Source organism: Haliaeetus albicilla, chromosome Z, assembly GCF_947461875.1.
Source record: "Haliaeetus albicilla chromosome Z, bHalAlb1.1, whole genome shotgun sequence".
NCBI classification, from domain to species: Eukaryota; Metazoa; Chordata; class Aves; order Accipitriformes; family Accipitridae; genus Haliaeetus; species Haliaeetus albicilla.
Window position 1 is genome coordinate 2,634,652 of NC_091516.1, and position 14,621 is coordinate 2,649,272.

General features: G+C 44.6%; 1 protein-coding gene across 1 annotated transcript in view; it reads right to left on the reverse strand.

Moving 5' to 3' along the window:
- Positions 1-14,498, reverse strand: part of TTC33 (tetratricopeptide repeat domain 33) — a 56,499-nt gene extending 42,001 nt beyond the window's left edge. Inside the window, exons 1-2 of the mRNA XM_069776061.1 lie at positions 14,384-14,498; positions 13,478-13,706 (exon numbers count right to left, since the gene is read on the reverse strand). Coding sequence (XP_069632162.1) covers positions 13,478-13,698 — 221 coding nt within the window. The 5' untranslated portion in view covers positions 13,699-13,706; positions 14,384-14,498. The remainder of the gene's footprint in view (positions 1-13,477; positions 13,707-14,383) is intronic.
- Positions 14,499-14,621: the final 123 nt, after the last annotated feature.

Genomic DNA, 14,621 nt, shown 5'->3' on the forward strand with positions numbered 1-14,621 from the left:
TTTGTCACTAGATTCTCTACCCCATTCAGCAAAGGACCCACATTTTTCCCAGTCTTCCTTTTGCTGCTAATACACCTGTAGAAGCTCTTCTTGTTGCCCTTCACATCCCTCACCAGATCCAACTCCAGGTGGGCTTTGGCTTTCCTAATCCCATCCCTACACACTCAGACAGGGTCTCTGTGGTCTTCCTGGGTCACACGACCCGGTTCCCACCTCTTGTACATTTCCATTTTATGTTTGGATTTTGTCAGGAGCTCCCTGTACATCCACACAGGACTCCTATCACCTTTTCTTGATCTCCTTCTCATCAGGATGAACCATTCTTGAGCTTGGAGGAGATAACTTGAAAAAAAACGCAGCCAGCTCTCCTGGACCCCTCTTCGCTCTAACAAAGCTCACTTCTTCTAGGCTACTCCATAATGTAACTCAGCCTATTAAACAGCTGAAATGTTTCTGCCAAATATAGCTGTTAGATCTTCTGGGAAACCTCTTTATTAACATCACATTATGTAAGTAACATCAGTTTTACTGACTGAAAATTAAAAGGCAATTTTGACACAGTGATCTTTGCCCTTTGCCATAATAGTTGCATCAAAATGAGTTATCAAGATAATCTGAAAGCAATTTTATTACTTTAGCACTTTCGTAACTCATTAGTAATCAAGTGCTTATCATAAATCTAAACCTGAAAGATACAGGTAAATTGAACAAATACAAATGTTATAAAAACATGACAGAAAGGCTTTTCAACTTTATTTAAATAGGCACTATTCTTCTGCTCCATCTGCTAAATATATTATTTTTTTGGTTACACTTAACTTACCACTACACTAAAAACACTTTTTAAAGGAGCATGCCTCATCGTCTGACACCGACACCTTACAATGACTGGTGAGAAAGACAAACTCAATTACGGCTTATACAGCTAAGGAATCACAAACTACACATGCTGGCATATTAGCATCAGGGAAAAAAAAGTCTCAACTGCTAAAATGTGGAATAAGTAGCACTTCACAAATGTTCAATTTTTTTTCTTTAAATAGATGAGAAATTTAAGTAATTCTCAAAGATTAATTCCCCGAGAAAAGTAAACAGTTTCATAAAAATTGACCTATTATCTGGTCTGCTTATAGCACTTTGACATGTATTTAACTTGCTACTGCAAAAGCTAAAGGGAAGAGAGTAAAACCTCATTAATCAGACACCGCGTGACACTGCTATTTATTTTAACATAGGTGAATCTCTATAAGCTCAGCCAAAACATAAGTGTTTCAGTTAAAAACACGATCTTCCCAAACCAGTACCAGCTTTAGAGGTGGAAGTTTTTTAGTGCAATATGGATTAATAAATAAATATCATCAAAAGCGAGGGCAGTATCAACCTTTATTTAACAAAATTGAAAAATTAAATGCAACTCAATAAGAATTTAAACCCTATAGCGTAGATTTCCAGAAGAAAATGAAGTATTCACACGAGCATTATTTGCACATCTTCAGGGTACATTGATAAGAACTCTATCTCCACCTACTGGATCAGCTACAAAAACGTTTGTAGTTTCAAAACAGCACAAGCGGATTGGATTGCAAAGCCATTTATATGAACACGCAACTCAATTATATTGAAGATACTAGCCTGACAGAAGTTTTTCTTCTTCTTGCTGTTAGCCCTCTACATGCCATATGTTTAAGGACATTATACTTCACTGTTTAATCTCACCTAAACCTGTTCTTAAGCTTGTGTCCGCAGCCAAAGACTACCTACCTACTGGTCAAAATACACTGTAATTGAAAATTGCTGTGTTCAAAATGCTGAGGCTGAGAACATGAACTTTTAGCCTTTTGGATTATGTTGGATTTAAAACAGTGTAGGAGTATCAACACAAAATACCTAACCTGGATGATGGTTGTTGGGCTCAGGGTTTTTTTTCCTTGATTTCAGTGTGTGTGGGCACATCCGTAATGACGTCTCAAGTTGGATAATATGCTAGCATTGTAAATGTCATATAAGAAAAACCAATTTCTCCTCTGGAAAGTCCTCCATTCTTTCCACCAACAAACAGTATTCTGTTTCCCAAAAGACTCTGTGTATGTTTGTACATGTTTGTTTAATTGCTCCTTCCCACACATCAAAAGACCACACAAATGTGACACTTCTTGCACATATCTGCCTTTTCTTTCTGTTCTGACAGCAAGATCACTCATTCGCAAGTCATTTTCAAAAATGCCTACTGATCAAGTTTCTAGGTCAGAATTTCCTAAACCATGTCTTCCATAATAACAGACCCACTTGGATAATCAACCAAGTTCAACACCTGCTTCTTGTAGTCTCCTCAGCTTTCTTCCCATCCCACAAAAAGACTAAAATATCAATCAGAAACTGTTCTCTTCAGCACCATTTTTCTTCTATGTGTGTCTCACTCTCAGCTTAACAGGTTCATGCACACACATTACAGCATGTACAAATACTCCTCAAGCAGCTCCCACGAAAACTGAAAACCCACAGAGGGCTGCCACCTTCAAAACAATTCACACATGACACTCCTGAGTTTGCCAATGGGCAAAGAAAGCAGGTTGCATAAACTCTGACCCCCAAGAAGCCCATTCATTATTCCATCCCCCCAGGAAGCACTGAGACTTGCTTTACAAGCATAAGTCAGTCAGATCTCACTCATCCACAGAAACAGACTTACTGCATACACAGAGACCAACAAAACCATGGTGGGGGTGTAACACCATCACTGCCTTCCCTTATCAGAAAAATAACCTAACAGACTAACAAAGCATAAAGGTGGTAATCACTATTCTAGCTAATAGTGGATCTGCTTATAAAATTCCCCTTTCATCATATTAATTTTGCTATGCACATTACCTCAAAGTCTCTTTTCCAGAAGAAGTTAAATTGAACTTACTACTTTCCATTCTTTCCTTTACCCCAGCTCTTGCTTCTTGCCCAGTGTCGTGGTTTCAGCCCAGCCAGTAACAAAGGACCACAGAGCTGCTCGTTCACTCCTCCCACCCCCCTCAGGTGGGATGGGGAGGAGAATGAGAAAGGAGAAAAGAAAAAAAAAAAACAACCAAACAAAAAACCAGAACCTCAAGGGTTGAAATAAGGACAATTTACTGGGACAACACAAAAAGAGAAGTTACAACAACAACAGTACTAATAAAAGAATATACAAAATGAGCAATGCACAGTGCAGCTGCTCACCACCCGGAACCTAACACTCCACCACTTTCTCCACTGAAAGCCAAGAGCCCCGCCCCCCCAGCCCGCTCCCCATTTATATATACTGAGCATGACATCACATGGTATGGAATAGCTCCTTGGCTAGTTCAGTCAGCTGTCCCAGCTGTGCCCCCTCCCAGGTTCCTGTGAAAATTAACTCTATCCCAGCTGAACCCAGGACATCATCCACCCCTTAATCTATATCTACATCCTGCCCAGATCCTGCATTTTCCAATTAATCACCACCACTTTCCTTGTCTTATATACATATATATATATGTATATGGACACCCCCCACACACACACAAATAGCATTTCCTTAGTCTATGGGCCTTCCCTCTAATGTGTCCATCAATTTTATTTAGTCCATGACTTTGGGGCTCCATTTGTTCTAACAGTCCTACAGAATATGAAAGATGGTGTGAGGTGTTGGATTGTTGCATGCCATCTCTGGAGCTTGCGGCTGGTACCTTTGGTGCAACCCACACCCTTGGTCTGCAGGTCAAAGATGTTGATCTTGAGGAAATCACTGGGTGCCAGTTCAAGTTCCATCACTGTTGCACTTGGCTTGGTTTCAAAGTCCATCCTTCAGTCATTTGGGTAATTCTTACTGTAATACTTTTGATATGGAATATAGACACTATAGATACAATGACATACACTGGCAGGTTATTTAGCAGTTAACATCATACAGCCTAATTCACTGGCTATTCTCTCCCAAAATCAAACCTCCTTGAGGTACACATCGAAATTCCCCATCCTTCTGCATCACCCACCAAGTGCACCCAGGTCCTTGAGCAAAAGCAATCCCTTGGATGGGTTTGTCTCTGCTTGAGGCAGGACTAACTCAGACTGTCTTCCCTAACATAACCTTCAGGCGCACTACAGGGACTTTATCTCCTTCTACTGTATGTGGAAGTCTTGTTTGGGCAGGGCCAGCCTGATTGGCAGATCCTCTAGTATTAACCAACCAGATGGCTTTTGCTAAATGTATATCCCAATGTTTGAAAGTTCTACCCCCCATTGCTCTCAATGTAGTTTTCAGCAGTCCATCATATCATTCAATTTTTCCAGAGGCCTGTGAGTGACACGGGATGTGATACACCCACTCAATGCCATGCTCTTTGACCCAGGTCTCTATGAGGTTATTTCAGAAGTGAGTCCCACTGTCCGACTTGATTCTTTCTGGGGTGCCATGTCACCACAAGACTTGCTCTTCAAAGCCCAGGATAGTGTTCTGGGCAGTGGCATTGGACACAGGATATGTTTCCAGCCATCCAGTGGTTGTTTCCACCATTGTAAGCACATGGCGCTTGCCTTGGTGGGTTTGTGGGAGTGCGATATAGTCAATCTGCCAGGCCTCCCCATATCTGTATTTCATCCATTGCCCTCCATATGACAGGGGTTTTAGCCACTTGGCTTGCTTAACTGCGGCACAGGTTTCACATTCATGGATAACCTGCATGACGATGTCCATGGTCAGGTCCACTCCTCAATCACGAGCCCATCTATATGTTGCATCTCTTCTCTGATGGCCTGAGGTATCATGGGCCCACTGAGCCATAAATAGCTCACCCCTATGTTGCCAGTCCAGATCCACCCGAGACATTTCAATCTTGGCGGCTTGATCTGCATGTTGGTTGTTTTGATGTTCTTCAGTGGCCCGACCCTTGGGTACACAAGCATCTACATGACATACATTTACCACTGGCTTCTCTAGCCAAACAGCAATAACCTGTCACAGAGCAGCAGCCCAGGTGGGTTTACCTCTGCGCTGCCAGTTGCTCTGCTTCCATTGCTGTAGCCACCCCCATAGGGCATTTGCCACCATCCATGAGTCAATATAGAGATAGAGCACTGGCCACTTCTCTCTTTCAGCAATGTCTAAAGCCAGCTGGATGGCTTTCACTTCAAATTGACTCGATTCACCTTGTCCTTCAGCAGTTTCTGCAACTTGTTGTGTAGGACTCCATACAGCAGCCTCCCACCTCCGATGTTTTCCCACAATGCAACAGGACCCATCAGTGAACAGGGCATACTGCCTCTCATTTTCTGGCAGTCTGTTATACAGTGGGGCCTCTTCAGCACATGTCACCTCCTCCTCTGGCGACATTCCAAAATCTTTGCCTTCTGGTCAGTCCGTGATCACTTCCAAAATTCCTGGGCAATCAGGGTTTCCTACGTGAGCCCGTTGTGTGATCAGTGCGGCCCACTTACTCCACGTGGCATCAGTCGCGTGATGTGTAGAGGAGACCCTCCCTTTAAACATCCAGCCCAGCACTAGCAGTCATGGTGCTAAGAGGAGCTGTGTTTCAGTACCAGCCACTTCCGAGGCAGCTCGAACTCCTTCATATGCTGCCAATATCTCTTTTTCAGTTGGAGTATAGCAAGCCTCAGATCCTCGATATCCCCCACTCCAAAACCCCAGGGGTCAGCCTTGGGTCTCCCCGGGTGCTTTCTGCCAGAGGCTCCAGGTAGGGCCATTCTCCCCAGCTGCAGTATAGAGCACATTTTTAACATCTCGTCCTGCCCAGACTGGCGCAAGGGCTATTGCATGAACAATCTCCCGCTTAATTTGTTCAAAGGCTTGTTGTTGCTCAGGGCCCCATTTAAAATCATTCTTCTTCTGGGTAACTTGATAGAGAAGGCTTACAATCAGACTGTAATTTGGAATATGCATTCTCCAAAAGCCCACAACACCTAAGAAAGCCTGTGTTTCCTCTTTATTGGTCGGTGGGGACATAGCTGCTATTTTGTTGATCACATCCACAGGGATCTGACGACACCCGCCTTGCCATTTTATTCCTAAAAACTGGATCTCCTGTGCAGGTCCCTTGACCTTACTTTGTTTTATGGCAAAACCAGGCTTCAAAAGGATTTGGATTATTTTCTTCCCTTTCTCAAAAACTGCTGCTGCTGTGTTGCCTCATACGATGATATCATCAATTTACTGCAGGAGTTCTAGAGCTTCACCTTTTTCCAGTGTAGCCTGGATCAGTCCATGGCAAATGCTGGGGCTGTGTTTCCACCCCTGGGGCAGTCAATTCCAGGTGTACTGGACGCCCCTCCAAGTGAAAGCAAACTGTGGCCTGCACTCCGCTGCCAAAGGGATTGAGAAAAACTCATTAGCAATGTCAATTGTGGCATACCACTTGGCTGCCTTTGATTCCAGTTCATATTGAAGTTCTAATACATCTGGCACAGCAGCACTGAATGGTGGCGTGACTTCATTCAGCTCATGACAGTCTACTGTTAGTCTCCACTCCCCATTAGATTTCCACACAGGCCATATGAGATTATTAAAGGGTGAGTGAGTCTTGCTGATCAATCTTTGGCTCTCCAATCGGCAAATCAGCTTATGGATGGGAACTGGGGAGTCTCAGTTGGTGCGATATTGCCACTGGTGCACCGTCATGGTAGCAATTGGCACCTGTTGTTCTTCAGCCCTCAGCAACCCCACAACTGAAGGGTCCTCAGAGAGGCCGGGCAAGGCAGACAGCTGTTCAATTTCCTCCGTCTCCAATGCAGCTATACCAAAGGCCCAACGATACCCCTTTGGGTCCTTGAAATACCCCTTCCTGAGATAGTCTATGCCAAGGAAGTACGGGACCTCCGGACCAGTCACAATGGGGTGTTTATGCCACTCATTCCCACTTAGCCTCACTTCAGCTTCCAATACATTTAGCTCTTGGGATCCCCCTGCCACACCAAAGATACAGATAGGTTCTGCCCCTTTATAACTTGATGGTATAAGGGTACATTGTGCACCAGTGCCTACTAGAGCCTTATATTCCTGTGGGTCTGATGTTGTGAGAGACTGAATTGTTATCTTGAGCTGTATGTCTCAAAGACTGTTAGGTGTGAGAGACTGGACTGTCATCTCAAGCCATTCATCTCAAGGATTGTTTGATGTGAGAGACTGAACTGTAAACTATTTATCTCAAGCCATTTGTCTCTGGGATGGCCTGTTTAAGCAGGACAATCCTCTGTCCATAAGGATGATTACCAGGCCACTGAGGCATCCAGGGGAGGAAACAGGCTCCAGCCGATGAAGCATGCAGGAATGTGGAGACTACCATTCTCGTGGAAACTGTAGTCTTTGAGATAAGACACTGGTTTCTAGTGTTGATCACACGAAGGTTGTGTGATAGACGAAACCTGCAGCGCGTGAACAGCGCATGAACAGTACGTATGTGCATGCATCATCGAACTATGCCCTATAAAAAAATGTGGAGACAAGCCGTGGTGGGCACCCACCACCGAAGAATTGAAGACTAAGGACCAACTGGACACTGCTGGATCCATGTTGGTGACTATCCTTGCAACTCTATCCTGACTCCTTGCTTGATTTCTGCCTCTTCTTCCATTCTATCCCATCACTACTATTTTCTACTTTTGATACTTTTGATAATAAAAACTCTTTTGGGTATACAGCATTTGACTTCATTTGTGTCTTAATCTCACTCTTGGGATCATATCGAAACCTCCCCCGACACTGGATCAGGACAGATGTGCCAGGCCATCGAATCCACACTGTCCAGTAGACCCGGTTGTCCCTTTCCTCGACCTGGCTGGAGGCAGGGCCCCTCTAATCCTGGTTAGAGTATCTGTTACTCACTTTTCATAAACATGAATCAGAAGTCCCCTCAAGAGGATCAGAAATGAGATCAGCCCTTCTACTCTGTCTGGAGGACTGCTCATGGGAAACTGCAGCAGCATTTTTCCAAGAAGAATCCTCTTTTCTGATTGCTTTTTCTCGCAACTCCCATACCCGTGCATCTAGGACTGAGGTAGGTTCTCCATCCCACTTCCTCATGTCTTCTCCATGGTCACATAGGTAAAACCACAGGTTAGCCCATCATGTGTACTTTCTATCTCCTCTCTTGGGCAGAGGAATGCCTACTCCTAATAGCTGCGATGCGGGCCTGTACAGGTGGGGAGGAGGACATATCCACTTAGAATTGCTGGAACGCCTGGGACAATTCCTCTACAGCTGAGACACAGGCCCATAGGGAGGAAGGGAGACTTCCTTTGTATTGCAGAGTTGGACAGCCAGTTCATCCACCGTTTGTCCATAGCCTTCTTTCCAGGACATTGCTGCCAATGAGTTGGCATAGGTTGGTGGTGCACTTCGTAGAAACCTCCACCACGTGGGTTGCGTGCATTGGACTTCGTCTGGATCTGTGGGTGACTGACCATTTTCCAGATCATTATAGATCACCTCCAGCATGGCTAATTCCCTCAGGTACTGGATACCTCTCTCCATGGTGGTCCACTTGCCTTGGTGACATGTAACTTCATGCTTTAAGGGGTATCTTTCCTTCACACCTGACACAAGTCGCCTCCAGAGGCTGAGGACTTGTGGTTTTCTCCCAATCACCTTGTCAATGCGCCCTTCCCTAGACAGGGATCGCAACTGCTTGGCTTCCTTACCCTCTAATTCCACACTGCTGGCCCCATTATCCCAGCATCGGAGCAGCCAGGTAACAATGTGCTCACCTGGGTGGCAGCCAAAATCTTTCTGCATGTCACACAACTCACTCAGGGATAGAGATCGGGTGATTATTTCAGGTTTTGCCTCTTCCTCCGGTTCTGGCGATGACCCTGGTTTACTTTCATCTCTCACTAAGCAAACTGATTTCTTTGTGTGCTTCTTCTTCTGTACAGGGGCAACCGATACTGGCACAGGTTGGTTCTCTGGTTTAGCTGCAGTGCCCGTTGCCAGGGTTGGGGTAGCCGCAGTGCCCATCACTCTGTTTTCCCTCTCTTTCCCCTGAGGGTGCTGCCTAATATCAAGCAGTGTTTGGTAGATACTGGCCAGGGCCCGGCACAGTGCAGTAAGTTCTGCGTCTCTGGCATAGCCACAGCATTTTCCTTTCAAATATTCTACCACTTCATGAGGGTTCTGTAGTTGTTCGGGAGTGAACTTCCAAGCCACTGGAGGTGAGAAGTTCTCTAGATACCTGCTCATATCCTCCCATATGCTGTGCCACCCATGAATATCCAGCTTTGGGGCAGATCTCTCAGTGGTATTGTTAAAAAACCTTTTTGTAGTAGTCCTAAGCAAGGCCTGAAACATATTCAGGAGACATAGCACTAACAGCATGCTGGCTTGCACATCCCAAGGATATTCAAAATTCTCAAAAGCTGTTGTAATTAGCCAGAAGGAGAAAAAGGAGGTGAACGGACGGGGGGAACTATCCCCCCCGACTTCCCCATGGATTAGGTGTGATTACCAATAAATTCCGATTGAAGGTGCCCGAAGTATGGAAATTATATCACTGCTGCATACAGATACCAGCTTAACCTCAGAACCAGTGATGTAATCATTTCATAAGTCGACATTGCCCAGTATAGCAAAATGATAATCCCGATCCCTCTACCAGAGGTGATAAGCGTAACTGCAGGCAATACATAGAGCATATAAGAACTTACACAACACCACCATGTGAACAAATGAACCAACATTGTGACTAGCATCTATTTAACTAATATAAGAAATGCATACAACAAATTTGTTTTAACACACTCTGGCCAGACCTGTCATTATCTCAACCCTTCGTGCCCCATGTTGGGTGCCAAAAAGGACTATCATGGTTTCAGCCCAGCCAGTAACAAAGGACCACACAGCCACTCATTCACTCCTCCCACCCCCCTCAGGTGGGATGGGGAGGAGAATGAGAAAGGAGGAAAAAAAACAAAACAAAACAAAAAAAAACCCAAAAAACCCAGAACCTCGAGGGTTGAGATAAGGACAATTTACTGGGACAACACAAAAAGAGAAGTTACAACAATAACAGTACTAATAAAAGAATATACAAAACAAGCGATGGACAGTGCAACTGCTCACCACCTGGAACCCAACGCTCCAGCACTTTCCCCACCGAAAGCCGAGAGCCCACTCCCCATTTATATATACTGAGCATGAGGTCACATGGTATGGAATAGCTCCTTGGCTAGTTCAGGTCAGCTGTCCCGGCTGTGCGCCCTCCCAGGTTCCTGTGAAAATTAACTCTACACCAGCTGAACCCAGGACACCAAGCCTGTTTTCTTTCAGGATCCCCTTCTTCTCTCCATGCCGCAAGTAACACCAACTAAGTCACCACCTCAGTTACCCTCTAGTACTTAGTCTTTGCTTTTCTTCCGATTTTCTTCAGTGGAAGAGACACCATCCTTTCACCTACATGCTACACAATCCAACTCAAATCTTTCTTTAACTGTTTCTATGCTTTGATATTTCAGGAAACAATCTACATGAAGTATTTAATTATCTACATGAGTCTGCTTATGTTGTACAAATGTATATTCAAGAAATAGACCACACAAGTCTGAAACACGAGTACAGCAACCACTTTCCACCAGAGAGAATAAACATTTCTTTCAGTCTGCTTCCTTGAGTTCCCTGCAATGGTATGTCAACTATTCCACCTGTCTTAAGTAATAAAAGCCTCCCACTGTGGGTTTAGCCTCTAATCTACATGAAATCTTTTTTTTTTTTTTTTTTTTTTGTGTTAAGAGAAAGATCTGCCTGAAAGTTAGGTACCTTGACAGCATTATATTGCCGTAATTGCCCAAACTGTACAGAGTGTGCTAGAGTAACTGATGAAAACTACAATTTCAAGTTAGAATTTCTGTTGAGCCCCAGATATAAAAGCATTAACACAAAAGACTGTGATAAGCCTCCCAAAAGCTGCACTTTAACTTCTTGTTACTTGTTTCTCATACCTGTTATAAGCCATTCAGTGCTTCTCAGTAGCTCTTATAAGCACTTCTGATGAAATATAGTTTTCACTAAATTCACAAAAAACCCTTATGTTGCTACTTATGGATGGGTTAAGCTTTTGTGTTGTTTTCTAACTGACAGATAAAGGAAAACTCAATCTCTAAAACCAACTTAAGATATTAAATGCACCAAAAACCACCTACTGCTGAAAATAAATATGCAGCACTATGTATTTCCCTGCCCTAAACCACATACACAACAGATTATTTGCTGCTGTTCAAGAGATTTATTGCACTTTTGTCCTGATTTCAGCTGGGATAGAGTTAACTGTCTTCCTAGCAGCTGCCATAGTGCTAGATTTTTTAGTTTGGTATGAGAAGAATGTTCATAACACACTGATGTTCTCAGTTGTTGCTACGTTTAGTTTAAAGTCAAGGATTTTTCAGCTTCTCATGTCCTGCCAGCAAGAAGGCTGGAGGGGCACAAGAAATTGGGAGGCAACACAGCCAGGGCAGCTGACCCAAAGGGGCCAGCAGGGTATTCCATACCATGTGATGTCACGTCTAGTATATAAACTGGGGGGAGTGGGGGTGAGGAGATCACTGCTCAAGGACTAACTGGGCGTCCATCAGCAGGTGGTGAGCAATTGCATTGTGCATCCTTTGTATACTCCAATCCTTTTATTATTACTATTGTCATTTTATTAGTGTTACCATCATCATTATTAGTTTCTCCTTTTCTGTTCTATTAAACTGTTCTTAACTCAACCCATGAGTTTTACTTTTTTTTCCCCGATTCTCTCCCCCATCCCACAGGGTCGGGGAGGAAGTGAGTGAGCAGCTGTGTGGTGCTTAGCTGCTGGCTGGGGTTAAACCATGAGAACTTCACGTAATACACAAAAACAAATCAAGAAGAGAACACCAAAATCCACGAAGAAAAGATACACAGCATTCAAAGCAAAATACAAGGAAGGCAAAGACAGAGCAGAAGACCAGACAAATAAAATAAATCTCTGTTTAATATATGTAAGTACGCTAAATATTAGTGAATACCAGATGTAGAAAGAAAACATTTAGAAATACTTCTGTTTTCTCAAGCTTGAAAACACAATCTGTATATCCCGAAAAGGACAGAATAGACCTACCTTTCTGTAGACCACTGCATGATTTATTTCCAGTGTTAAAAACAAAGATGTTAATAGACTCTTAATTTGTGTATTCTGTGTTTTCAACTATTAATGTAACCAACTTATGCATTAAAGGTATTGATTAATACAATGGCAGCATGCTTAAAATCGATTTAGCTATCTGGTTTAAATTTAAAGTCAACTTTAAAAGGCTTCAAAATTTTATTCAGGAATTACAGAACTCAGGAACACAAAAGGATGTACAGAAGTGAATCACTGCCCCCCTGAACAGTGTCACTGTTTGAGTGAACAGTAAAAAGAGGAAACTGTATTTAAATATTTGAAAATAAGCCTTTTCTCAAAGACATTTGTTTGTTTGTTTGTTTTAAAATCAGACCAGACCACACACACAGTGTGTTTATTATCATATATAAGCTTGCCTGCTTTATACCTCTAAGTTGTTCTCTCCTTCATATTGCCCTGGCAACCCTTTTGAAGGATAAAATTTCTCAACACAAAAAGTTTAGCAGCACAGAAGCGCATATTGACTTATTACGGAATTGTTTCTACCAGGAAAAGAACGTTATCTCTGATCTGGGACAATGAATAAAGTGGAGATGCTCACAGAAGTAAAGTTAGGATACAGATTTAGATGTCAAGCATTCTGAAGATTTTAAGTGGACTATTCTTGGAACTGGTCCGTCCCCGCCCCCCCCCCCCTTCAGAGAAGATCTAAGCAAATTATGTAGTTAATATGTAATTTATAGTCCCTCTTTCCCTCTTCTAACCCTGCCCTACTCCAAAGGTAGTTTCTGCTTGAAGCGTAACAGGACAATGAAAACGCTTTTGCAATATCCTTCCAAAATGGCTGAACTCTCAAGACTCAGTACTGCTATCAGAAGATGTTCAGACCAGCTACCTGAACCTGATTTTCCAAAAGCGTTAGACAGATTAACAGCACATTAGCTGCTTTGCAGTATTTACCTAGGCACTGTACACATGGAAATAAGCTTACTCTTAGTAAAAAACATATTTACAAGAGAAAGCTACCAGAGCAGCTAAAGCATTACTTACAGTGTGGGTTATCTCACTGTATCTTATTTACCTTTTCAACTCTCAGATCCAACCAGTTTCTCATCTACCTCCTTCTATCATTTTTTTGTTACATGAACACACAAAAACGAGGTGGAATACAAACTTCATACAGACAGCTGCTAACACCATCCATGGAAACAACTTATTTAGTACCAGACAGTAAAGGTAGAATGAAAGAAATGATCACTTTTTCAGTGATGAAAAATGCGAATGCAGCTGCTAGCAAACTGCCTAGTGTTTACAGATGGGATTAAAATATCATTTAGCACTTATTCAGTCAATGAAAAAGAGTAAGATAATATTAGTACCTCCTCTTTTCTGCCAAATTTGCACCTTCATCCTTCAGCTCCTTACTTTTCTTTACACAGTCTTCGACAAGAATTTTCTTTCTTCTCTTGGTTGCATGCACCCAGTTAGCAGCATCATCATCAGCCAGATCCTTGTCATCTGCAGCTTCTGCTTCAAATTGCTGAGAAGTAGCTTTTGAAACTTTCTCACCAATCTTTCTCTTCCACCCAAAAGAAGCCATCTGGAGAACTAGACAAAAACGTATTTTCAGTAATTAGGTTTTAAGTACACAGAAGAAAAAAATACACCTTGCACATCTCGATTCTCAAACAGTAATATGTAACAGGCTGCCACTCCCCCCCACAAATTCTGCCCATTGGCTTCACCAGAGATGTTAGTCAGGCAACTATTATTTTAAGCCCAGCTGGAAGATGTTCTCTAGCAGGAAAAAAAAAAAAAACCAAAAAAAAGCCAGAGCTCTGACACAGCAGAAAGCCTTAAAACGTTGAAGCCAATACACCAGAAAGCAGACACAAGGCAAAAAAGAAACGACTGGGCCCAAGGTGACCGAGGTACCGCGGCCGTGGCCCCCGCCCCGCTCGCCTGCGAGCCGCGCCGGCCACGCAGACCTCCCGCCGCACGCCCCGAAGCCCCTTCGGCCCGGCCGCCCGCCCGTGGGGAAGCTTCCCGGCGCGGCCGCTCCCCAGCCAGGCAGGCAGGCAGGCACCCCCGGGACGGGCGTCTCCGGGGGGGCACGGCCCCAGCCGAGGGGCAGGCGGCAGGAGGCGGGCGGCCAGCGGGGCTGAGGGAGGCCGCGTCCTGCGTCGGCTCCGCCCCGGCCGCCCCGCCGAGGAGGCCCCGGCGCCGCCCCGCATCCCCCCCGCCGCTCGAGCCGCGGGCAGGGCCCAGCGGCTGCGGACCGTTACCTGCCGCTCGCCGCCGCTCTTCCGGCTGGAAGGCCCGCGCGACCCTTAACCCCCCACCCCGCCGGCAGGAAGCGGAAGGACGAGGCGGCAGCGGCGGAAGGGCAAGCGGAAGGGAAGGAAGGGCGCCGGGGACGGCCGCCCGCGCCCGCGGGGCACGCCGGGAGCTGTAGTTCCCCCGGGAGCGGCCTGGGGGCGAGCCCGGCTGCCCCGAGCTCCCGGCTGCCCCGAGCTCCCCGCT